The following is a 24,119-nucleotide window of genomic DNA, read 5'->3' as shown; positions in this document are numbered from 1 at the left end:
ATTGAACATGGTTTAAAGTAGGAAGATCAAGTGTGCCTGTAGCCACTGATATGATAAAATTTATTATAATGAACCTGTCAATATTCATTCATGATTTCTTGTGGAAAATTTCAGTGTATGCCCAAAGCTCTGTGGGTCAGAGCTTATATGTTTTATTATGGTTAATTTTCCATTGTAAATTGCTTGATAAATTGTAAATTTACTCTGAAGGATTTGGATGAGGGTTATGGAAAGTTTTAGTTCCTAAATCTCCCCATTTTGGCATATACGTCTATCCTTCTTTGGATGTCTGTAAGTATACAGCACTTTGCAAGATACTAAACTGTTTTCCTGGTAAGAATTTCAGGTTTGCTGCAACTCTAGTAGACCATGAGTCAGGGTGCCTTGGTCAGGGTGGAGGGGAGGAACCCATAAGGATAAAGTCTCTAATAATATCCTATGACTAGATGATGCAAGAAGGCTCCAACTCCTCCAGGTACCTGTGCACAGATGCAGACAGTGAAATAGTGACTTGTAGCTGGCATCAGGGCTGCAGGATAAAGGGCTTTGTTTCCTGAGGCTTCCAGGACAATCTCTGAATTGCCTGTTGGCTTTGTCCTTAATATGAGGTGTGGGTATTGTTTCCTCTGGAAGCCAGGCCAAAACTGGTTGTGGGGACCATTTGTAATTGGGATGTAGCCTGGGAAGTGAGTTGGAGTGAAGGAGTTTGACAGAAATGAAATGACTTGAGGATGGAGACAAAAATATCTTGGATGTGATAGTTTTGTCTGTTGGTTTGCATGTCATTATTTCCCCAGTTCCCTGCAGTTGCCTTCCCTGCAAGAGGCGCAGTGCACACTGAATTGAAGGAGGAGGAGGAAAATAATGAGAGCAGGCCTTCTTTCCCCCTGCCTGAAAGTACCAGACTCTGGAATTATTAGTTCCATCCAAAATTACTTCTCTCTTTTTAGCCATCGCTCAACAGAATGTAGGTGTCCCCTCCCCAAACTCTGCTGTTTTTCCCTGCTCTTTATAAGAACATCTGCTTTCTTTCAACCTTCACACTCTTAGTTAAAACAAAACAGAGTCAAGATTTGCTAAGCCACAGAGCTCTTGCAAACCCGTTGACTCTGTGAGTTTGATCAGCAGATCAGTAGCCTCCCTCTGCCCTTGGTGGGGCTACCAAGGAAGTTGAAGCTCACCAGACACCAGAGTCCCACTATGCCATCCAGGTCTTCAGAGGCCACGCTGCTGATCTTATTTTACTTATCAGTGACCACAAAGACATAAAAGAGGGAACCTAAATGTAACTGTGATTAATATCCTTTTATTCAAAGAAGCAAAGGCCAGCTCTTTACTTTCCCTTTCTGTCCCATCCTCTGCCCATCTTTTCATCTTTCTATATTTCTCCCTCTCTCATTTTTAGGTTTAGCCTTTGTGAATAATTCATTATGTGTGGGTTTTTCCTAGGATTTTCAGAAAAGGAAGGCTATTTGTCTTGTTCTTAAAAAATGATTAAGGTCTCTTGCAAAGGGCCAGCTTCAGAAATCAACTTTTTTCAAAGTTCTTCTGTTTTCTTCCATGTGACCGAGACAGGAGAAAGGTAGCCGGAGAAGGGGGGAATCTTTTAACATGTTCTCTCTCATCATTTTTATAATGACGGCCTCCTACACAGCCCTGTTGCATTTGGGTACCCCATAAACATGCACCTACTCCTCTCCTCTCCTTAGAGACCACAGTTATCTAGAAGGTATTTATGTCCCCAAGTACTTGTCATTCAGAATCCCTTGAGTTTTTTCATCCTGGTGTGTGTTGGACTACTGAACTAAGAAACAGGCTTCTTTAAACGTTTCTTTTCAAGTTCTGGAATGAATTCACGTAGGAATTCATGTGGGGGCGTTGTGGGGTTCAGGCATTGGAATTACTATGTAACGCTCCCCACCCCCAACCATGTAGCTTCTAAAGCTATCCCTTTTAAAGAGGGATAGAAATATCTGAAACTAGGATCATTTCTCTTCCCATCCTCTAAACCTGCAAAGAGGGCTTGTGTGGGAGCTCCAGACATGTTTCTAGCATCAGCCTTAATAGTACAGAAAGTACAGCACAGAGTTTTTAAGCTCCTCCAGCCTAGTGGTCTCTTGAATGATAAGCCTGTTTCAGGAGATGTCTGTGGTGTGTCTGCTCACCAGGTACCCAAAATATGTTTCCTTAATTTTTTTATTTCCTGTCACTTTGGAAAAATCTTTGAATACAAACCCTGATAAGCCCTGTGTCCATATCTCTGGAAAGCAAGGTACAACTCCAGGGTGTGTGTGCTTAAGAGGTAAAGATGAGCCAGACGAAGGAGAAGAGCAATGAGTGACTTTTTAAAAGTGTCACTTATCCATGAGATCCCACTGGTAGAGCAGTGAGTAATACTTAGGAACTTCTTATAGATTTATTTGTTTTGGTGGTGCTCCCCAGGGCTGGTGCAGGCTAGGCAAGCACTCTACCACTGAACTCCATCCCTGGCTCTCATCTTGTATTTTGAGCTCTAAATTCATAGGACTAAACAGTTACACTCTAAGTTCTCTTGTGTATTAAAAGGAGGGAGGGATTTTGAAGTTGACCATTTTTAAAGCTGTGGCTCATTCCAGAAGCAGGCAGGCAGGATTTAGGATTATAGCGTCCAGCAAGGCTCTAGCCACAGGCTTCTGAGGTCTAGCCATGTCACAAGGGGCTTCAGAGAGAGGCCCCTCATGGCACCCATGCCAAGTGTGGTCTGATTCATACCCATGTATGAATCTTGGATGCAAGTTTGCATAATTTTGAGGGTGTGTGTGTGTGTGTGTGTGTGTGTGTATTTGCTGCATTAGGGAGCTACGTCTCTGAAGAACTTGGAAGGCCCCTTTCAGATGTGTAGTTAAAAGGGGGTTTTCTTTATTTTCTTTTCCTGTTTAGGGGAGGGGTAAAAAGGATATGGCTGGATGGAAGATAACAGGTTAGAGGGGAAAGAGGAGATGCTCTGGTCAGTGTGATAAATGGAGCCTTGCTGGTGATCAGACTGGTGTTCCCACTGCCAAGCTACAGGGCGTTATGGGTGGCCTCCTGGACAAGTGAAGAGGGGAGGAAAATGAATAAAACACATCCTCATAAATCTTTCCCAGTTTTCAACTTAGCTGTCAGTTGAAAGTTTGTAAACTTTCTGTGCCTCTTTCTCAATTTCCACACTATTGTCTCATGGGGCTGGTCAGAGTCAAAAAGCATGAAATGGATTTTCAACAGTCACTCACTAACATCCTGGCAATTTCCAGCTGTGTGCTATCGGCAACTATTTTACTACCACTCTGTCAGCCACCATTCCTTGCAGCAGGCGATTTCCATCTGCAAGAAGGCTGACTCTTCAGTTCTTTTGTGTTGAATTGACATATGCACTCTGCCTGACTCATCTACCCTGCTGTCTCTCAAACTTGAGTGTGTCCTAGTCTTACCTGGAGGGCTTGCCAGAGCACAGATCTCTGGACGATGGTAGTGGCGTACGCCTGTCATCCCAGCTACTCAGGAGGTTGAGGCAGGAGGATCACAGGTTCCAGGCCAGCCTCAGCAGCTTAGTAAGACTGTCTCAAAATAAAAAATAAATAAAAAAGGGCTAGGGATGTAACTTGGTGGTAAAGTGGCCCTGGGTTTAGTCCTCAGTAACACACACACACAGGTACAGAGTGCTGACCCCACTCTTGGAGTTCCTGATTCAGTGGCAACTGAGAATGCTCATGAGTCACAGCTTCCCAAGTGATACTGATGTTATTGATCTCAGAATCATACTTTGAGCACCATTGCTGTAGTCGGTTTTGCTGTCTGCCTGGCAGTGACCTTAGAGAACCAGTCTTACAAAGTCCTGATGCAATTCCCCATTCTAAATCTCTCATATACTAGGCTAAAGCCCTGCTGCCAACATAATAAGCTTGTTCTCTGGGTGTAGACAGTGAGGCTTGAGACCTTTCTATCAAAATGCAGATGGTCCTGCGGAGCAGGGACATATTAAGCTAATCTGTATTACCAAGTTCAAGTTGGTTCATCTTGTTCTGTCTAGCATTATGGCAGAGGAAGCTCTTCTGAGAATGGTCATGCACCTTTAATTGCAGTACCTAGCACAGTGCTGGCACATGGTGAGAATTCAATAAACCTTTGTTGAATGATTTATAATTAAATTAGTTATTCTTGATTTAACGAGCATCCATAAAGTATCTGTTATGTGCCTTGCAGTGCCCTGACCAAGGTCTATGGGACTAGATGTGGCCTGGTAGTGGTATGAGAGCTCTGAGTGGGTGGGAGAGGAGTGAAGGGTCATTGCATGGGAATTAGGAAGTTTGTGAGAGACCAGCTTTACCTACTTCACAGTTTTGCTCAGGATTCTTCCAAGTTCCACATTATGCAGTGTGGGTTTCCCGGCTGTTTAAAAAAACATGAACTATTTATTATCTGGTATTTTGTTATAAAGAACTCTTTTATTAATTGGCATGCAGACATATTAGTATAATGATAGTTGAGATTTGTAAGATGGCCCTTAGGCACACACAAGGTTGTAGTGCTTCCTTAGTATTGCCAATAAAGCATTCATTACATGAGGTTCAGCATCGTTTCAATTGTGTGCGACCTTCTTGTGCTGTATTCTGAGCTTTCACAAATTATAATCCATATTGATATAAAAAGCAGCTCTTCATCACATTATTTTTGTTAAATTAATCAAGTTTTCTTTTCCAGCTACCCCAGATAACACAGGATTTGTTGCATTATTCTAGAAATTAGTCCTTTCAACTCTAGAAATACAGTGGAATTGAAGATGAATCCTAGTGCAATTTTCATATCATGAGGTGGTGGTTAGAGAAGAGTCATTATTTTAAAAATGAATTGATAGCTCAGCAGGCTTTAGATTTGCTGGGCAGGTTCCCAACTGGTAAACTGGCATTGCATCTAACTAGGGGTGCTTGCTTCATGCTTCTGTGGACTAACATTGGAAAGGAACTGCCAACATTTCCAGGAGAGTTACAGTAGGCATCTCAGCAGCCCTTGTCAGATGAGACCTTCCCTAACTTGATTCTGAATTCTCCAACTTCTGTGCCTTGGACTTGTTTCCAGGTTCTTTTACTGTCATTTCTCTTCTTGATCAATATCGGGGGACCCTGGAATCTAAAACCTGTCAGTTGCAGGATGATAGTCTTTTAAGTTCTTAAGGGTCAGTTTTAAACTCTGTGGAACTTTAGAGTTGGGAAATGACCTGAGTGACTGTCTAGATGGCATCCAGAAGACTCCTTTTGGAGTACTGGGATTGGTAGAGCCCTTTAATACAGTGTTTATTTACTTGTTTTCTATGTCACAAATCCCGTTGACATCTGATGGATCCTATGGCCCCCTCTCTCATGAAAAAATGAGCATATAATTTTGCATTCAATGTCAGGGGTCTGTGAATCACAATTTAAAAAAAACTACTATGCTGGAAAATTCCCACCTGTGGCCTTTGCACCTGTGGTCCCTTCTGTCTGGGGTGACTGATTGGGGATGTGTTCAGTTCATTTCTTCTGTGAAGCCTTCCTTGACTTCTCTTAGCAGAATATTTTAGTCAGCCTTTTCACTGCTGTGTCTAAAGGACCTAGTCAGAGCAATTGTAGGGGAGGAAATGTTTATTAGATGGCTGATGGTTTCAGAGGTCTAAGTCCATGGACAGCCAACTTCATTCCTCAGGGTTCAAGGTGAGGCAGGACATCATAGCGGAAGAGTGTAGCAGAGGGAAGTGGCTTATTTTGGTGATCAAGAAGCAGAGAGAGACTCCACTCTCCAGATACAAAATATATACCAGATAGCCCTCGCCCCAAGGAATCCCCAGTCACACCCCACCTGCCTCCAGTTACCACTTGGTTAATCCCATCAGGGATCACTTCACTGATCAGGTTAAGGCTAGAACCCAATCATTTCTCTTTCAAACCTTCTGGCATTGTCTCACACATGAGCTTTTGTGGGATCCCACATCTAAACCATAACACAGAATGACATCCACTCCATCCCCTGGGCTCTCATAGGGCACCTTGTTTATTAGTTTATTGTAGCACTTACCGTATAGCCTCAGTCTTGTTTAAAAATCCCTACAAGGGGAGGGCCCATTATCCATGAGTTTTTTAAATTACAAGAACATAGAACAGTGATTTGTCAAAACTGGTGTCTAACACATTTGTTTCAATTAAAGTACTTTTTTCTTAGTTTTCTTTTTAAAAGGAATAATGTCTATTTTGGACTTGACTTGAGGTTGTAGTCAGCAGAAAACCTTGAATTCTTTTAATATGCATTATTAACAGTGTTGTTTCCCCTCACTCTAATCTCACTCAGTTTAATTTTTGAGTCTAGATTCGGGACTTGGTTTATTTCAAGTACATTTTGTCTCCTTGCGTTTGATCCTACTATCCATCCATCCTGTAGAGATTCTTTTCAGGTGGGGACAAGGAACTAATAATTGAGCATCCACCAAATATCCGACTCTCTGCCTTTAAACAAACCAACAAGCCAATGAGACACATGTTATTATCTGTACTTTAAATGTAAAGAAACCAAGGCTAAAGAAGATTAAGTCAGAAGAGTCAAGTTACCACCATGAAGCAGTTTCTACCACACATTGTCTCTGGAATTGGTGTGTAATGTGAACTCCTCACGCTGAGCTCTGTGTCACCTACAGCTTTGATAGGCACATGCTTTACGAAGCTCTTATTGGAATGCCTGATACGTGGACAGGATTGGGGCTTCCTTCTGCTTATCACCAGCGCATTAGCCAGTGCCCATCGATAGTTCAGCTATTCTCAGATCTGAACTATGCTTTTTAGCCAACTGACACATCTCTTATTTTGTCTGTAAAAAATATTGTGGGGGATGTCCTTGTCACATGCTTTACTGGAATCAATACATGCTTTCAGGACTATTTCACATCTCTTTTAAGCTGGGATGTAGCAGCTTGCTTTCTCCAAAGTCCACTTTATGTATCATTTTTAGAGACTCGGGCAATATTTTATTTCTTTCCCAGACAATGAAAGAATGTCAGAAATTAAAGGGATATGAGACATTATCTAGTCCAATGCCCAGTTGGTGAAAGCTTTGCCTTGGAGCTCAGGATTTTCCAGTCTCTACTTGGAAATTTCGGTGTGTCAAAATGTCGCCTCTGGATTCAAATCTCAGGACCACCTCTGTCACATCCTAACTGTACACCTCAGCAACCTGCTTAACCTTGCTTGTGCCTGAGATTCCTTAAACATAAAATGGGAATAGTAATTTTATCTATAGGATGAATTTGTAGGGCTTATGTGAAGCGCATAGAATAGTGTTTGGTGCATAGTTAGTCATCAATAATTGTTAGTTATTAATAGCTGGTTAATTTAGGTTGATTCAGTGTTAAACTTCTGCAGCAAAGTTTTCTCTTAACAATACTGTCTCACTTCCTATGGACTCTTGGTAGCTTTTTTGCCTGAATGTTGCCAGGGGCAGTCCATGTGATTTTACTTCTAATACTTGCTTGAGCTTCAGTCTTCAGGGAGAGATGGAGCTCACTTTCCTTGCTCTGCTGATCTTGCTTTGTAAGACTGTTGTGAGGTTATCAGTGGCCAATGTCTACGAAAGCCCTTTGCAAACCTGTCAGGTATTAGCACCAGTGTTAATGTTGATGGAGTTCATAAATATCTGATACCCGTTGAGCATTTACTAGTTGCCAGATTACTGCACTAAGTGCTATCCATGGATCATTGCATTTATTCCCCATGACAATCCTATGCAGATATGCATTCCTGTTTTCTGCATTTCACAGTTGAGGGGATTAAGATATGGAGAGGTTAACTCATTTGCCTGAGATTCTGCAGTGAGAGAGAGCTGGAGGCCGGATCAGAGCCAGTATTCTTAACCACTGCAGCTAGATAGTCTTTACATGAGTCTTTTTTCCCCTTCTCAAAGTTAATGGGTTCACATTTTTTAAAAATAAGATCTAGAATGTCTTTCACAGGGGGTGGTGGCACACACTTGTAATCCCTGCTACTTAAGAGGTTGAGGCTGGAGAATGGCAAGTTTGAGGCCAGCCTGGGCAACTTAGAGACACCTGTCTCAAAATAAAATAAAATAATAAAAAAAACCCCAAAAAACAACAACAAAAAAATGGTCTGGGTCTGTGTTTCAGTGACGAAGCACTTGCCTAGCATGAGTGAGCCTCTGGGTTCAACCCTCCCAATCTTTCTCATATATAAACACACAAACAAACAAACAAACAAACACTCATGTTTCTAATGCTGATTTTATGTCAATAGTATCCATAATGACACATTTGGATTTATAATCCAGAAAAAAAAATCTTAACAATTGATAATGGAACAAAATTTTCCAACCAGCTTTTGATAAAAGCATAAAAGCAGATCAGAGATTCAAAATAATCAACATCCTTAAACAAACTCACATGATTTTATTTGTGCAAAAATGGCAACCAACGCCAGGCACTGTGGCACAGGCCTGTAATCCCCGTGGCTTGAGAGGCTGAGGCAGAAGGATGGCAAGTTCAAAGCCAGCCTCAGCAAAAGTGAGGTACTAAGCAACTCAGTTAGACCCTGTTTCTAAATAAAATTAAAAAAAAATAGGGCTGGGGATGTGGCTCAGCGGTCAAGTGCCCTGAGTTCAATCCCCAGTACCAAAAAAAAAGGGCAGCCAAACATTTGAGATGGTCTGATTGATGACATATAAAGACCCTTTGACGGACCCCGCTTGGTCCCTGGGCAGATTTTCTGGTCTTCTGGCTACTCCCTGTCATCCAGGTTCTTTGCATATTTAAGGTCTCTGTCCTGTTCTATCAGAGAAGAGCATCAGAGTCGGGACCTAGGAACTGTGGAGGAAGCTAGAGTGACGTGTGTTGGGAGGGAAGCTCCAGGGCTCAAGCCCTCAGGCTTTTGCCTAGTGAGCTTCATGAAGGGCATCTCTCTGCCCACCATATGGAGGGTGTTTTACCTGGGGGAACTGGTTGCTGGTGTGCACGAGAATGGAGAATTAGGAGATGTACCACTTGGCTTCTGGAAACCAGACAGAGCCTCAGAAGAAATTAAGGAGTGGGCCTAAAAAAGTTAAAGGCATGATCTTTCCTCTCTGCTAACTTGGGATTGTATTTGCATGGCCATTTGTGTGTGTGAAATATCTGAGCCGTATGGATGCGCAGTGTGCATGTGTTCTTCTGGTCTGTTGATGGGAGGAGCAGTGGAGGACTTGGGCTTGTCTGGAGGTGGAGTCAGGGGTAGATGTGGTAACGTGAGGAGGGGGCAGGTTTGAGGAGTGTGGGCCCACGTAAATTCAGAGGATCTAAGCATTTTGGCCAGATAATGCTCCTTTCTCAAAGAGTTGCATACGTATGTATTTATTTATTTTTGAGATTGCTATCTGTCCCTCATCTATCCTGGAGTTCTATGAATGAGGGTACTTCTTCCCTGGGTGACCCCTTTCCTTGGTGATGATTAGAAAGTAGCAGATGCCCTTCCTGAACTTACAGCCTCGGAAAGACCGGGCTCACTTTTGTTCAAATATCAGTAGATAGACTCAAGATAGCAAAGCCACGGAACAGACGGATGCTAGGCTGTTAGAACTGTCCGGCAGCTTTCCACGCTTCTGCTTGAAAGAGGCTGGGTTCAGAAAGCCCTGCACACTCCTAAGGCCTGTCATCTCCCTTTTTCTTTTAGCTTCATCTATTTTTATCCTTTTCACCAACATTCTACAGAGACCATCATCTAGGGCTGGTGAGCTTTTATTCCCAGGTGTTCAGACCTGGGAATAGATGGAGGAAACTCACCTTTAACGAATGCCCGTTGGGTGATGAGCACTCTACAGAGTGCTTTAGAGGCACGCATGATTTAATCCAACCTTGTGTGAAATGAAAATTGTTCTCAGTTTATAGACGATTAGCTCAAGGTCATGGGTAGGTGTGGCTGACCAACTCCGTGAGCGATTCTTTTTCATTTGCACCAAACTGACTTGGCTAGACCAGAAGACGGTGGGTATACTTCCTAACTATCTTTTTAGGGGACTCTGTGTACTCCTGCATGTATGTGTGGCGGGCACTGGGCATGAGGCTAATCCCATGGAGAAGGGAAAGATCAGTAGGCGGGAGAAAAGCAAAGATTTCTAGTCCATTACGAGTGTCATCCTGAAATGGATCTGAGATATCGTACCCCGTGTCATCAAAATGTGAACTTGGGGTAGAAATCTGGGATCTTTGCTATTTTGTCTTGCTCCTTCCTCTAAAGTTCCAGTGCCACCATACTATCTTTGCAGCTCTGCCTAGGGCCTTTGATTTGAAAATGCCAGTTTTCTTTCAATATTAGCATGTCTAGTCCATTTTATCCTTTTTCCAGCCCTCAAAGCAGCCAGCCTCCCCTCGCCCTCCCTGTTCCAGGGTACCCATCGAGTGAGTTGCAGTGTGGAGGCGGCAGCTTTCCTGACTTTTCCTTGAACTCCGACTTATTGAATGCTTCTGGTTTTGCAGCTTTTAAAGGAAATGGGGGTAGGGGGTGGTAAGGAGGCTGTGGAAAAGACTCAAGTCCTCAAAGAGTATTGCAGAAGGTTTATTTTAAAGAGCAGCCTTTGCTCATCCCCAGGCTACCATGATGAGGGCCCTGGCTTTTCACTGTTTGCCTGCTAGGGAAGCTTCTAAATAATCCAGCTGGTCATGGATCACCTCTTCTTGGAAATCTAGAAATATTTCTATGGGCTTTAGACACTTTCAAGGTGTTCCCGGTGTGCCAGGATTTCCATTTCAAATGTTATTATTGGATGTCGTCACCCAAAGCGACTTCTTCCAATTGTCATCATGGACCGACTTCCTTCTTCCCTCACTTCCCTTCCCATCATGTTCCCTGTTAGCACCAACGGATAATGGAACATTAGAGTTACTGGGACCTAAGAGAAACTCTGATCAGACCCTTACTTACGTGTAAGAAACCTGAGGGCCAGAGATACTAAGACACTTGCCACAAGTCGCACAGTAAATGGCAGAGAATAGAACCCAGGGCTCCTAAGTGTGGGGCTCCTTTTATCCCCGTTTCTCTTCTCTTTCCTCCAGACCCTTTCTCTGCTCAGTCCTCATTCCTCCAGCCTCTTCCTCTTCTTCTGAGTCTTCTTTGTTGTCCTGTTAGTTAGCAAGTGTGTGTTTTGGGTGTTTATCTTGGAGCACAGGAGACTAGATACAAGGATCATAATTAACAAGGAAGAAATTAAATAATAGTAATAAAAAAAGTGGAAATGGACCAGAGAGGCTGTTCATGGGGTGAAGTGACCTGGCACAAGTCCAGCGAGGCTAGGAGACAGTGATTCAGGACAATGGTTAATGTTCTTCTTTCCCCCAAAAATGTCATTGGAGAAACCACAGGATACCACAGTGGAGGACTCAGTAGCCAGTGGACTGGTGCCCAGTGTAAAAACCAAGAGCAAGTCTCAGCAGATGGCAGGATGGATGGATACCCAGGCAAGTGCCCATCTCAGAATGTTTGCTTGGCTCTTCAGTGGTCCTGGGAAAGGCAAACCATCCAGACCTTACCTCAGGAGATGTGCTCTTTAAGAACAGGGGAAGGAGGAAGAAAGCTCATATAAAAATAGCCTTCAGGGCCTGGGGTTGTAGCTCAGTGGCAGAGCACTGGCCTAGCATGCGTGAGGCACTGGGTTCGATCCTTAGCACCACAGAAAATAAATAAATAAATAAACAAACAAACAAACAAATAAAGGTATATTTAAAAAATAACCTACATTTTTAGAATTTTCATTTCAAGGTGGGAAGCCAGTGAGTTTTTTGTTTATTTGTGGTACTGGGGATCAAACCCAGGGCCTTGTACATGCTAGGCAAGTGCTCTATCACTGAAACCACACCCCAAGCCCTAGGGAGTTTCATTTGATTGTTTTTATGATAGTTTCCCCATATTTTCAGGATATGGAGCTGAGAGTCAGGAGGGGTTCTGGAAAAGTTTCATGTCTCCTTTGGTCTCAGTATCGACATCTGTCAAATGAGTGTGCTGGGATCTTAGTAGAACTCTAAGAAGCTTTTCCCTATGCCTCTGGGATTTCAGCTTCTGCCATTGTCATTACACCAGTGAGCTTTCATGATGTCCAGCATCAAAAGCAGGGTTCCTTTCCCTAGCTGCACATTAGAATCATCTTAGGAACTTCTAGAAATGTTAGATTGGGATGCTTCAGAGTCTCTGAAGGTAGGATACTGGGTCCTTAACTTTTCAAAGCTTTCCCAGTAAGTCTGCAGTTTAGCTGAGGCTGAGATCCACTGATCTAGAGTGAAAGGTGAGCCTTTTACCTGACTTGTTTCTACTCCTTTGGAGTGTGCTTAGATCACATGGGTTGGATGTGGCCATATGTCTCTTGAAGGCTGTGGTGGAATAGCAGGCATCTTGGGTATGCTGTAATCTAGCCTGAGAGAACAGGGTGATTAATTCTTATGGTGCACTAGATTGGCAAACCATTCACCTGTGACTGCTTTGGGCACACCAGCTGCATAGGTAACAGCTTTCTGTGATGAGTGTCATGCTCCAGACTTCCTGAATGCAGGTCTAGATAAGGGGGCGATTTGAGTCTAAGGCCAGGATGAGTCATGCTCACCCAGGAGGGCCTCCAGTAGATGGCTGAAGACTCTTTGGCTTTGCTTCCTACCCATACCCTCAGGAGTGTGAGGGTTGACCTGGCACGACAAACATCCCATATGGAATCTCTTCCTCTTGACCATCTCCCAGAGACGTGGAACTTATAGTACGTGGTATGCTGGAACTGGCATGTCCTGTGTGTCTTCCTCCTCCAAGTTCCATGTTCAGTGACATAACTCAATAACTCGAAATTGGCCGCAAAGAGAGTATTTACACCCTAAAAATTGGCAAATGTTACACACGAGGGCTTTTCTCTCTGATGTTCCGTATTTATTAGCACCACATTTCATTTACTACTTACAGTAATCCATTCACTTGTGAAGCACCAGAAGTTCTTCTCTGTATTGCCCCAGATCTGCCTTTGAGGGGGTCTCACTCTCTTTAACTTAAAGAAAATTAAAGCCCCTATTACAAGATACCCTGGTGGATATTCAAAAGCAGCTCTGATGTCTTTCAAGTCTTCCTGTTCCAAGATGAGTCTCCTTACTTCCTCCAACATTTTCTCATGTGGTTTGCAGGCTCAGTAGGTGTCTTTGAACACTGGGGTACAGTTGCAGAGTTTTCAAAGGAAAGCAAAAATTCTCCCAGAGGTGATCGATGGACTCTTTCACAGAAGGCTTTGCATTTTGTTTATATGTCCTGAGGATCCTCTGACATCCCATGACAGGAGTGTTGGTAGGAAGTGGGGTGTGCTCTGGGATGCAGTGGCTGGTTGTGGCTCAGTCTTTCCCTAAAAGTGCCATTGCCGCCAGAACTCTTGATGGGCTCAAATTTGTCAGAGTGTCATCAAAACACAAATTCTAGATTCTGAAACAGGTAATTTCCCCACTGCTGTTTTGTTTTCTTTCAGCGGCTTTTAATGTTCCCCTTTTCATTCTTTGCTGTTCCATAGCATTCAATCATTTGTCTCTGGATCACCCAAACTGTGTCGAATGACAGCCTTTTGAGTCCAGGATCCATTTAGACATGGAACAAGTGAATTTGTCAAGAGTCCTCCAGCTGTCTGTACCTGAGAGGGGCAGGAGCAGCCGAGAGAGGGAGGCAGCAGAGCCGTCTTGTTTCTCAGATCTGGCACCTGCCCTCCTTTAGGAATCGGTGAGGATGGGGGTGGAGTTGACCCTCATAATGGTTCACAAAAATGGCAACCACGTGACCTTCCTTTAGGAAGTCGGCAGGGCAGGGTCACCGGAGTAAGTAAGGTCTTTGGTCTAAAAACAATGAGAGGTGTGACCTGGCTTCACAGCTAATAATCAAAGGGCAAAGCTCAGGTTCTCTCTTTTTGAGTGACCGAGTCCCTCGACCTCCATAAGAGAGCAGTGGACCTGTTGAGGCAAACAGGAAGTCCTTCAGGGGTTCTTTCTGTTACGTTGCAAACATGGCTTTCTTTGTCTTTCATTCACAAGGTTTTAAATCTTTAGGAGTAAACTGCAATGGCATTTCTATCTTTTTGACAGCCAGAGAGAGAGAGAGAGAGAGAGAGCCAGACAGCCAGACACAGACAGACAGACAGACACAGCAGATGAGGAGCAAGAGACAGGGAAATAGAAAGAGAGAGGGAGGTGTGTGGTGTGTGTGTGTGTGTGTGTGTGTGTGTGTGTGTGTGTGGTGTTCAGGATTGCCTGTCAGATGGTGGATTTGAACAGAGGCAGCTGTTGTCATGGTGATGGCAGGTTGCATCCCACCACCATGGAAACCAGAGTTAAAAAACTGATGTTAAGCCTTAAAGTCACATGATGCATTTTTGTTTTGTTTTGTTTTAAAAAAAGAAAAGAGATTTGGTTTTTCAATCTGATCTTTCTTTCTTTCTTTCTTTCTTTCTTTCTTTCTTTCTTTCTTCTTCTTCTTCTTTTTTTTCAAAGATGAGATTGGTTGGTGAGAAAAATTGCGCTCAGGAAAGCAATGAGATAACAACATGGGACAACATGGAGTATGCAGATCCTCCCTGCTCATTTTTCTGCTTGTTAACAGTGCATTTCTCTTGCCAGGGGTGAGTGGGTGGGTGGGTGGGGGGAATACAGTGTGGTTTTCCCATTTGCTGCCAAAGTTGTGCAGTGATAATTACACACAAGAAGTGCAGAGCTTCAGCCCTCCTGCCTTTGAAGGTGCTGTACAGTCTACCCCTGTTGATCAGCCCAGGGTAGAGACTGGAAACCCAAAAGTGAGGGCTGAGAAAGGAGATGCAAATGGAGTGGAGGGCATGCCTTACTCCAAATATGTTGAGAAATCCATAAAATCAGCATTTCTTTTGGGGAAATTGAGGAGTTCACCTGTAACCCCTCAGAAACCCCAGGGTATGATTGGCCTCCTTTGGGCCACCCCATCTTGCCCCAGGAGTGAGTGCTCAGAAGTCCAGGTGGCGCACATGGAGGGGCTCCTTTTGTCAGGGCTTGCCACCTAGCTGGGGCCCTCTCAACCCAGTGGTTTGCTGAGAGGCACCAGGAAGCTCCTTGGAGCTCTGAGAGTTGCGTGCACTTGTGTCGATGGGTTAGGGGGTAGACCTTCCTGGGAGAACATCTGCCTGTAGGGAGGTGAGGAAGACCGTGGGAGGGACAGACGTTCTGCTGAAGCTGTGGCCCCAGCCCAGGCGTGCCTGTGTTTTAGGCCCTATCTCTTTGGTATTGCTCGTCCCTCCAGGGCAGATGTATCTTCCTAGCAGGCCCAGGGAGGGGGTGTGATCTCACCAGCATGATCTCACTGCATTTCCATCAGGGTCTACAAGAGCCAGAGCCGACTTCTGTGGTGGTTCCAGCCTTCCTGTTCTTAGCCTTGGCCTTGGGTGTGATTAATGCCCCTTCTAATCACTGAGAAAGATTGCGTCAGAGCCATCATCTTCATAAATCCTCCTCTGGGCACTGGTGTTTGGATCTGCTTTCCATATTCCCAGGAGGTTCTGGGCCAAATTTCTTTTCTGTCTTCCTGAGGCCCATTACCATAATTTTCTTTTAAATTCTTTATTGGGGGTGGGTGGCTTCAGTGTCTGCCCAGGGCTGCAGCCAGCCCCGTCTCCCCTCCCCTGGCTGTGACCACTGACAGATGCTTTCCCCCAAAGCTTTGAGCCACAGCAGATGCTTCCAGATTGATTTAGTAGGATAATGAAGGCGACTGTGCATTTGTGGAGTACCTTACAGCTTTCAGAGGGTTTTCATATTCAGGCATCAGTTTAGGCATTGATCCTTTTGTGTTTTTTGTTTGTTCCGTGAGCTCAGGTGGTGGTGGCCTTCGCCTGACTCATGAGCGCTGTGTTGGGACAGCTTTTGCAGTGAGAGCCTGGCTGTGTTTTCTCATTGCCAAGTTAACATTTTTTTTTTTCCCATTGCATTCTAGGTCTTGAGGAAGATCCTGATTTTTTCTTATAAAAAAAAATAGCATGGAAACCTTAAATAGCTATATTTCACTATCCTTCCTATTTCAAATATCTCTTTGGGGTAGAGCTTTTGAAAGAATGGCAGGAGAGAGAGAGGTTTTCCCCCCAAATACTGCTCTTTGAGTCAACACCACGTGTTAGAATGATATCATGTGTGGGCAAGGGAGGGGTGAAAAGAGGAGCACAGAGGCACCTAGACCATCCTCTGACACTATTGCATCTCTTAGAATTCAACATCCCCAAACAGGAGGCTCAAGGGAGGAAAGGGGATGGGCCTCCTTGGCGAGATTGTTCTGGATCTTGGGGACATGGGTGGGCATGGCTAAAGAAGGCCGAGATGTGCCTCCCTAGAGATTGCGGGCTTTTCTAGACAACCCCAAGAGTTTCTTAGGTCCAGAATGGCCTCAGGCTGCTTTCCACCTGTCCGCCCTAAGGCCCGGAGCTGGCAGAGAACACTGCATTCTGCCTGCCCGCCTGCTCCTCGTGCCCCTCAGCTCTCAGCACCTTCAGCTGCTTCGTTTGTGATGTCAGGAGCTCTGGAAGGTGACTTCTGAGAGCACAGGGGTCCGAGGCAGCATCCTGGTGGTAATGGAGGTGCAGGTGTCCCCTGGGGCACTCCCCATTTGCTGCTGGTGGCCTAACCTGCACTTCAAAACCTGAGAGGTAGAGATTGGAGCAGCTCTGCTGGGTGGGGGAAAGAGAAAGGCTGAGGTGCAGGCAGCCGCCAGGGCGCTGGGGGCAAGAAGACCAGCACCGTGGAGCCATTGGTCAGCCCTTTCCCTTGCCCCAGCCTTCTGGGCCCAAGAAGGAATTGAAGAAATGACAGGTGTGCTGGCCGAGCAGGGCTGCTCAAATTAGCTGTGTTGCTAAGGAAACAAGTCAACTGGTTGAAGGAAGGAGCATTGGGTAAAGGAGATAAATCAATAAGTGAACCTATTTTTATCATTTCCCTAATGATTGTCTTGAAGCTGCTAGACAGGCAAGGGAAGGGAGGACTGCAGTCACACCAGTCCTCATTAACCAGCTCAGAGGGAGAGAGGAGAGAAGGGGTGTTTGGGAAGGTTGCCAAGAAAGTTTATGAAGGGAGGCTCTCAGAGACCGGAGACAGGAGGGGAGGCCTCTTTGCAGGATTCCAAGTGCTTTCATGGTCATTTCTGGTCCACCCCTTTGTTCTCTGGCATTTGATCTCAGAAATCTTGTACTGACTTCCTTGACCAACACCTTCCTCTGCACCCTCAGGTTGGGTTTTTTTTTTTCTTTTCTATTGGTTTGGTGTTTTTCATAACACATATTGCTTTAATTGGTTTTATGATTATAAATCAATATATTCTCATTATAACATTCAGACAATGGATCAAGGAGGAAAGAAGAAAGAGAAAGTAGCCCCCCTACCCAAAGAAAACTCATTATCCTTCTTCCTTCAAGAAGAACTCCCTTCCCCCCTTTCTGTCTCTCTCTCTCTGAACATTAAAGGGATCTTCTGTGCATGCTGGTTTCTTTTCTTTTCCTTTTCTTCTAATAGATAATATATGCCCACAGTACACAGTACAAAAAGTTCAAATGGGTACACAGTGGAGAGAGAATGTAGGATTCCTTTTATAAGATGATTTTGGGCTCTGGCTTTCTTTTCATTATCAAATGATTATTAATTTGTTGATCTACTAAATAACAGTTATTGGATGTCCACTCTGTGTCAAGCGCCATGCTGGACAACAGTGACAGAGGAGTGAAGGAGATCTGCCCTCAGCCCCCAGGCCTCACTGCTCCTGATATCAGCTCATTTGTTCAGGATCTCAAAGCACAAGTGCTCTGGACACCCAGGGTTGGGAATTCTTCTTCAAAATATGTTTTGTATTAGGCACAGATGCAGGTCATTGAATTCCTGGACAGAGAATCAGAGTCCTCCCCAGACTTTCATTCTGCCTGCGATTGCCATGGTGGGTGCTGTTTTTGAGGCCATGGTGACTTGGAGCATCCTTTGACCTTTGCAGGTCTCACCTGCAAGATGCATTAGCTCAACCTGGGGGCCATTACTTGCAGTCCAGGCTCTTGCCTTTGGAGACGCAGCAGAGCCTCTGGTAGTTATCGAATATTACCCATTATTGGAGCAGATTCCTGTTGTTTTCACGTATATGTTTATATACCAACAGAGAGTGATCACTGTATTCACATTTGGGTAAAATAAAAATTTTAAGTTTATAAATGACAACACTTTTAACCCAGGAAGAACTTTGATACTTGCTTTTGAAAAAGGAAATAAGTATATTGAAGAGGTATGGGACTATTTCCAAAAAGGAAAACTAATCAATGCCATTGTATTTGATGCTAATTCTAATAACAGAAAAATTTATGCTAAGCATGTTTCATGAGTTATTTTCTTCAACCACCATATGCTATATCAGATGTATAGTAGCATTCCCATTTTCAGATAAAAGTGCCGAGGCTCAGAGTTAAATAATCAATTCAAGGCCACTGAGCTAGTCAGATTTCAAATTCAGATGGTCTGACTCCTGGGCCAAAGCTTTTAATCATGATCCTAATCTCTCATAGATGTAATTTTCTGATGCCTCGTGTCTCTTGTGTATGGAGATAAAGTTGTTGGTGATTGTGATGAAGACTGGCAGGAAGAAAGGGAGGCAGCCTGCAGAGATGGGAGTGAGCAGGAGCCCTGGTCTGAGCCAGAGTCGGTGACCACACTTGTGTTTACAATGGATCCTTCATGGAGCTACTCCTCCAGGGGACACCTCACCATTCCTTTCTGCATTTAACATTTATTAAGCTCCTACTATGTACCAGGCTCTCTGCTGAGCACTGCCACTAAAGAGATGATGAACCCCTATCACTAGTGATTGAGCCCAGGGTCATTCTGCTGCTGAGCTGTAGCCCCAGCCATTTTTAAATTTTGAGATAGGGCTTGCTAAGTGTCTGAGGTTGGCCTTGAACTTGCAATCCTCCTGCCTCAGACTCCTGGGTCACTGAGATGATAGATGTGTACCATGACACCTGGCAAACGCCTGCTTTTACGTTGTACTTTTGTAGGGAGATAAATAAAATAAATAATAAAAAATGCCATGTGAAGAGAAATGAGGTACAAGGAGAAATTTCACAGGGACATTTCAGCTTGGACATAGCCTGAGCAGAAGGAGGGAGAAAGGCTCTACAGGAGAAGGAAAAAGTGCCGAGATGCAGGATGTCTTTTCTTGATGGTTTCCTCAGAAAGGGAAGTGGAAAAGAGGTTCAGACAATTTTTAAAAAGATGCCATGGTGAGTGGCTGAGGCCCAGACATGTTGCTATTTTCTTCTTCTGCCTACCTATCTTCTCTCCAACGTTCTCTGGTTCCTCCCCTTTCTTCACCTAGCCCACAGACACGTGGGATCTCTGTGGTCTCATCTTGTTTCCACATCAAAATCTCACCTCACGTTTTTTTCTTTTTTTGGTGCTGGTGATTGAACCCAGGGGTGCTTCACCACTGAGCCATGTCCCCAGCCCTTTTTTATATTTTATTTAGAGACAGAGTCTTGCTGAGTTGCTTAGGGCCTTGCTAAGTTGCTTGCCTCGGCCTCCCAAGCTGCTGGGATTATAGGCAGGTGTCACTGTGCCTGGCTCACCTCACATTCTGTATATCTTAGAATGAATTCATCTGAGGGTCTTGATCTGCAAAACCTCAAAGGGACATCCCTCTCCAGGACGTGGGCAATTGTAAAATTTAAAGCCAAAGCATTGCTGCTTCTAATGGGCCCTGACACATCAGACGGCAGGCAGAGGATTTGTCTGGGACAGGAAGGGGGACTAGGGTCCTTCCAGAGCCTGTGAATTACCCAACTCCCACCTTTTGATTCTAGTCTCTGGGGCCTTGGGCAGTACTAGTCTTGGAGACCTTGTGACTTTTCAACCATCGGATACCTGGACAGTGACAGGGAATTAACTCATCAGCCACTGGGTCTACGGGCCCTCCTCCTGTGCTGAGTGTCCTTCAGGGGTGAAGGCCGCACTTTCCAGATAAGCCTCTCACGTCTTCATTTGGACTAGATGAACTTAAAGTTCCTGGCGGGGAGCTACAGACTGTGGAGGGGAGAGTGAGGAGCAGAGAGCAAGGCTGGCAGGGGAGCTGCAGCCATCGAGCAGGCATTATTGGGCAGAGTGTCCTCAGAGGTGCACAGCTGCCAGGACCTGTCTTGCCCGCAGTCTCAGCACCTGGGAATTCATGTGCTTCTAGGCTGTGGTTACCGCTCTCAGGCTTTTAGGGGAAGAAGACTCAACAAAGCATCACAGACCCAAGCAGCGCCACGAGAGCTAGTGGCATCTGTAGCTCAATGAGGAAATGCTCATTCCCAGGTCTGCCTCCCAGGTCAGGCCCTGGCTTCTTAGATGTACTGAGCAGGTTTCTGAACTTGCATGGTGCATTCTAGCCACGGGGAAGGGTCAGGTGAGCCCCATACTTTTATGAACAGTTTTGTTGAGAGCAACGGCAGAGCATGATATGGAAGAGGCACTAAGATGCACCAGTCAGAGCCACCATCCCTTCTTCTCCACCTCATTTTGGGGACTGGCAGTGAGATTTGCCCTGTGTATCAGGGCTGTCCAAGTATGTTGCTGTGAACACCACTCCTGAGAGATGCTCTGAAAAAGGGGTGTGTGGTAAAACAAGTCTGGGATATGCTGTGTCCTGTTCCCAGTCGTGTGTGTGTGTGTGTGTGTGTGTGTGTGTGTGTGTGTACTGCACACAGTGGTATTAAAAGAAATCCTGCTTACCTCTGCTTAACCCAGGCGTTCCTTCATTTATTTTGTGGTGACCTCCCATAGCACTCATATTTCATAGCCTGCACGGTAGGAATGGTGCCCTAAATGTGCTCATTCTGTTATCATTCACCGGGGACTTGCAGGCGTGTTAGCGGTTCCCTTCTGGACCCACCTCCTACGCTGTTTCCAGGACTGGGCAGAGGTTCCTCAGTTGTGGTTTCTGCCATGTTCTCATCTTCATTTTGCCAGATAAGTCTGTGGATTCTGGGTCTTTCTACCAGGCTCCGGAGAGCCTAGCCTGATCAGGGGTCTTGTGAGATACCAGGCTCTGCCGTGGTCCCTTGACACTCTACATTTGAGAGCCGACCATGATGGGGAGGAGCCCTCCTCTGTGATCAGTGGACTCTGGTGGCCTTGACAGTGTGTGTGTGTGTGTGGGGGGGTCTTGTCCTGGGAGGGCGCACGTGCAAGCTGGCTGTTTGCCTGCAGCATGCTTAGCTCTCAGGGCTGGTCTTGGTGTCCAGAGTGCTGCATGGAGGAGGAGTGCCCAGGGTGCTGAGGGCCTTCCACACCGTGAGGCTCCCTTCCGACTGGGAGGCCTGAAGCAAGCACAGTGGGTCCAGTTTTCAGATCTGGTGGCTGGACCACAAGGAAGCAGAGGTGCGCAGAGCTGTCCCTGGGGTCGAGGTTCAGTGAGTGCTGAAGATGCGTGGGAAGGAAGGACAGTCAGCTGCTGGAGAGTGCCTGTGACTCAGGATGCATAGTGACAGAGGGAGGACATGGCACTGCCAAATAGGAAGGAAAAGGACTTGAGGTTCCCATGCAGCCAGACACCTCTCCCTGCAGCCTCCCGTGCTACATACCAGGTCCAGAGCAACTGGTTTGGCCACTGGCATCTAGATGTACACTTGGCCTCTGTCTGCAGAGTGCCTGGTGTCCAACCCTCCCCCAGAGATGTCCTGAGGGCTCATGTAACATTGTCATTGACACAAATATCACAGAAGGGATGAGGTGGGCAGCTGTTGGGGACATATTCATGGTTTGCCCTTTTTTACTAGAAGGGGGTGATCTAGGCCCTGGGTACACCCTACAAGCCAGCCTGGGTCTGCAGGGAGACAGGAGAATGGGGTCTGCCCTTCTCTCCCTTGGCCAGATCTGCTTCTCTTCTCTTCTGCCTGGATTCTGGAATTTCCCAGAGCACAGGTTGCTCTACAAGACCAGTGACCCTGGCTTATGTGAGTTTGTCATAACAATAGTTGCAGAATGAAATCCCAACATGCCGAATGACTGGGCTCTGGGAGCCAGCGAGTCCCTCTTTCCTAACAGTCACCTCACCTCCCTGAGCTTGCAGCAGAATCTTCCTGCAGGAGTCAGGATTCCAGACTTGAGTCGTTGTCCTGTTTTTCAAACAGGCAGAGAGAGCCCCTCACCTGTCTTCAGAAAAATATAACAGAAAAAAAACCCCACATTTATTTTCTTGATTTGAACATTGGTTCCTAGAGAGCTGGACTTTGCCAAATTCAGTTCAGACTCATGCCACATCTTTCTGTTCCCTGTAGAGGTCAAAGTTGAGAAGGAAGTAAGCGGGGGTGGGGTGGGGGTGTGTATGAAGCAATCTTCTCCTGGTCCCATGAAGTATTTTTCTGAGTTTGATATTAAAGTAGAAGGGGGCTCATATGAGGAGAAAGGTTTCTTTTCCAGGGGACTTTTCTTTCTCTTGGTCAAGCAGAGGTTGTAGAGAAAGCTCCAGATGTAATGACCACAGGGCAATGATCACAACTGGGTGTCTGCTGAAGCAAGATTACATAATCCGGGGGCTTGTTACAGCGTTAACCATATTTCTCCTCTTCCCTGACCATTGCCGCCCAGGTTGGTTCCTGGCTTTGTCTTGAAATGCACTCAGTGGCTGGGTATCTGCCCTGTGCCTGACTCTATTCTTCTTGGCTACTTTCTTCCCTTGGAGAAGATGCTTTGCGTTCTAGACCAGTGCCAATGACCAGGTTTCACATGCTGAGGACCACGCACTGTCCTGCTTGCTAACGCAAATTATGCAAACTGTGAGGGCCCACTGGGGTTGGTAAAGCTTGTTTGTTTCTGTGCACCATCATCTTGGAGGGGGGTGTCCCCTCTCTCAGGTGAATTTGTTCCTTAACACCTCCTTCCCCACGCCGTTTGAGTACATGATCCTGGCCACCATCATCGCCAACTGCATCGTCCTGGCCCTGGAGCAGCATCTTCCAGAGGATGACAAGACGCCCATGTCCCGAAGACTGGTATGTGCTTCTCTCTTTCTAGCCCTTTCTCTCCCTCCCTTCCTCTCCCTTGGCTCCCTTTCCTTGTTTCCATTGCCCTCCCTGCTCCCCCCGCCCCATCCCCTGACAGTTCTGTGAGGAGTTTGTCCTTTGCCAAGGGACAAGTTAGCAACAAACCCCACTGGGACTTACAGGGAAGAGAGGGCACTGCAGACGGGTGTGTGTACACCGCCTGGCAGCCAGGCGAGAAAAAAGGGCAGGTGCGAGGGCCACGTGCTTCGTTCCTCTTTCCTAAGGGACTTTTGAAGTGAGAGGAGAAGGGGAGGGAGGAGGAGAGGAAAAGCAAGCTCAAGGTGTGTGTGTTGGTGGTTATGAGCTTGCTAAGTGCCAAAGTCCATATTCTCCCTCAAGAACTGATTTACTTGCCTAACATATTGCCCCTCAAGAGAGCAGACAGACTACTTCAGACCCACATGTGTGGGTGAGTGGCTGCAGCCTGACTATGTGGGCACAAGAGCCCTGAAGTTCTCAGCTGGTATGCAGACCAGTGGTGGAGAGCCAGCTCATTCAGTGCAAAGCCAGGGCTGCTGTCAGGGACCTTCAGCGGGCAGAAGTCTGGTCCCTGGGTGTGGCCCCACACTTGTCCATTTCTACATCAGGCCCCTTGCTCTGTGTACTCCATGAGGCACAGAACATCTGCAGCCCTAGTCTCTTTGTGTTCTTCAGCACCTCACTCTCTATCTGCACGGGGCTGGCCCAGCACAGCTGGGTGGGAGGTGCCCTGGGTGAGCCTTTGTGGGTACCTGATAAAGTGCAGTCCTCACTTACTAATACCTTTGCTCCTCGTCCCCACAGGAGAAGACAGAACCGTATTTCATCGGGATCTTCTGCTTTGAAGCTGGGATCAAAATTGTGGCCCTGGGGTTCATCTTCCACAAGGGCTCGTACCTCCGCAATGGCTGGAATGTCATGGACTTCATCGTGGTCCTCAGTGGGTGAGTCCTCTCCCTCACTCTACTTCTTTGTGAGTGTGTGGAGCCTGTGGTGTCATGAAATGGCTGGTGCAGGGAGCCCAGAGGTGGCAAGAGAGCAGACTGTGGAGCTGGGGAGAA

The 24,119-nt window shown here is 45.8% G+C and overlaps 1 protein-coding gene across 3 annotated transcripts in view; it reads left to right on the top strand.

Moving 5' to 3' along the window:
- The window catches only part of Cacna1e (calcium voltage-gated channel subunit alpha1 E), a 301,352-nt gene that overhangs the window by 4,189 nt on the left and 273,044 nt on the right, over positions 1-24,119 (top strand). For all 3 annotated transcript variants that reach the window (XM_026392836.2, XM_026392834.2, XM_026392832.2), the window contains exons 2-3: positions 22,923-23,028; positions 23,863-24,002. In XM_026392836.2, the coding sequence (XP_026248621.2) occupies positions 22,923-23,028; positions 23,863-24,002 (246 nt within the window). The remainder of the gene's footprint in view (positions 1-22,922; positions 23,029-23,862; positions 24,003-24,119) is intronic.

This window comes from Urocitellus parryii, chromosome 9 (genome assembly GCF_045843805.1).
Source record: "Urocitellus parryii isolate mUroPar1 chromosome 9, mUroPar1.hap1, whole genome shotgun sequence".
NCBI lineage: Eukaryota > Metazoa > Chordata > Mammalia > Rodentia > Sciuridae > Urocitellus > Urocitellus parryii.
This window is presented reverse-complemented; position numbering and strand designations above follow the sequence as displayed.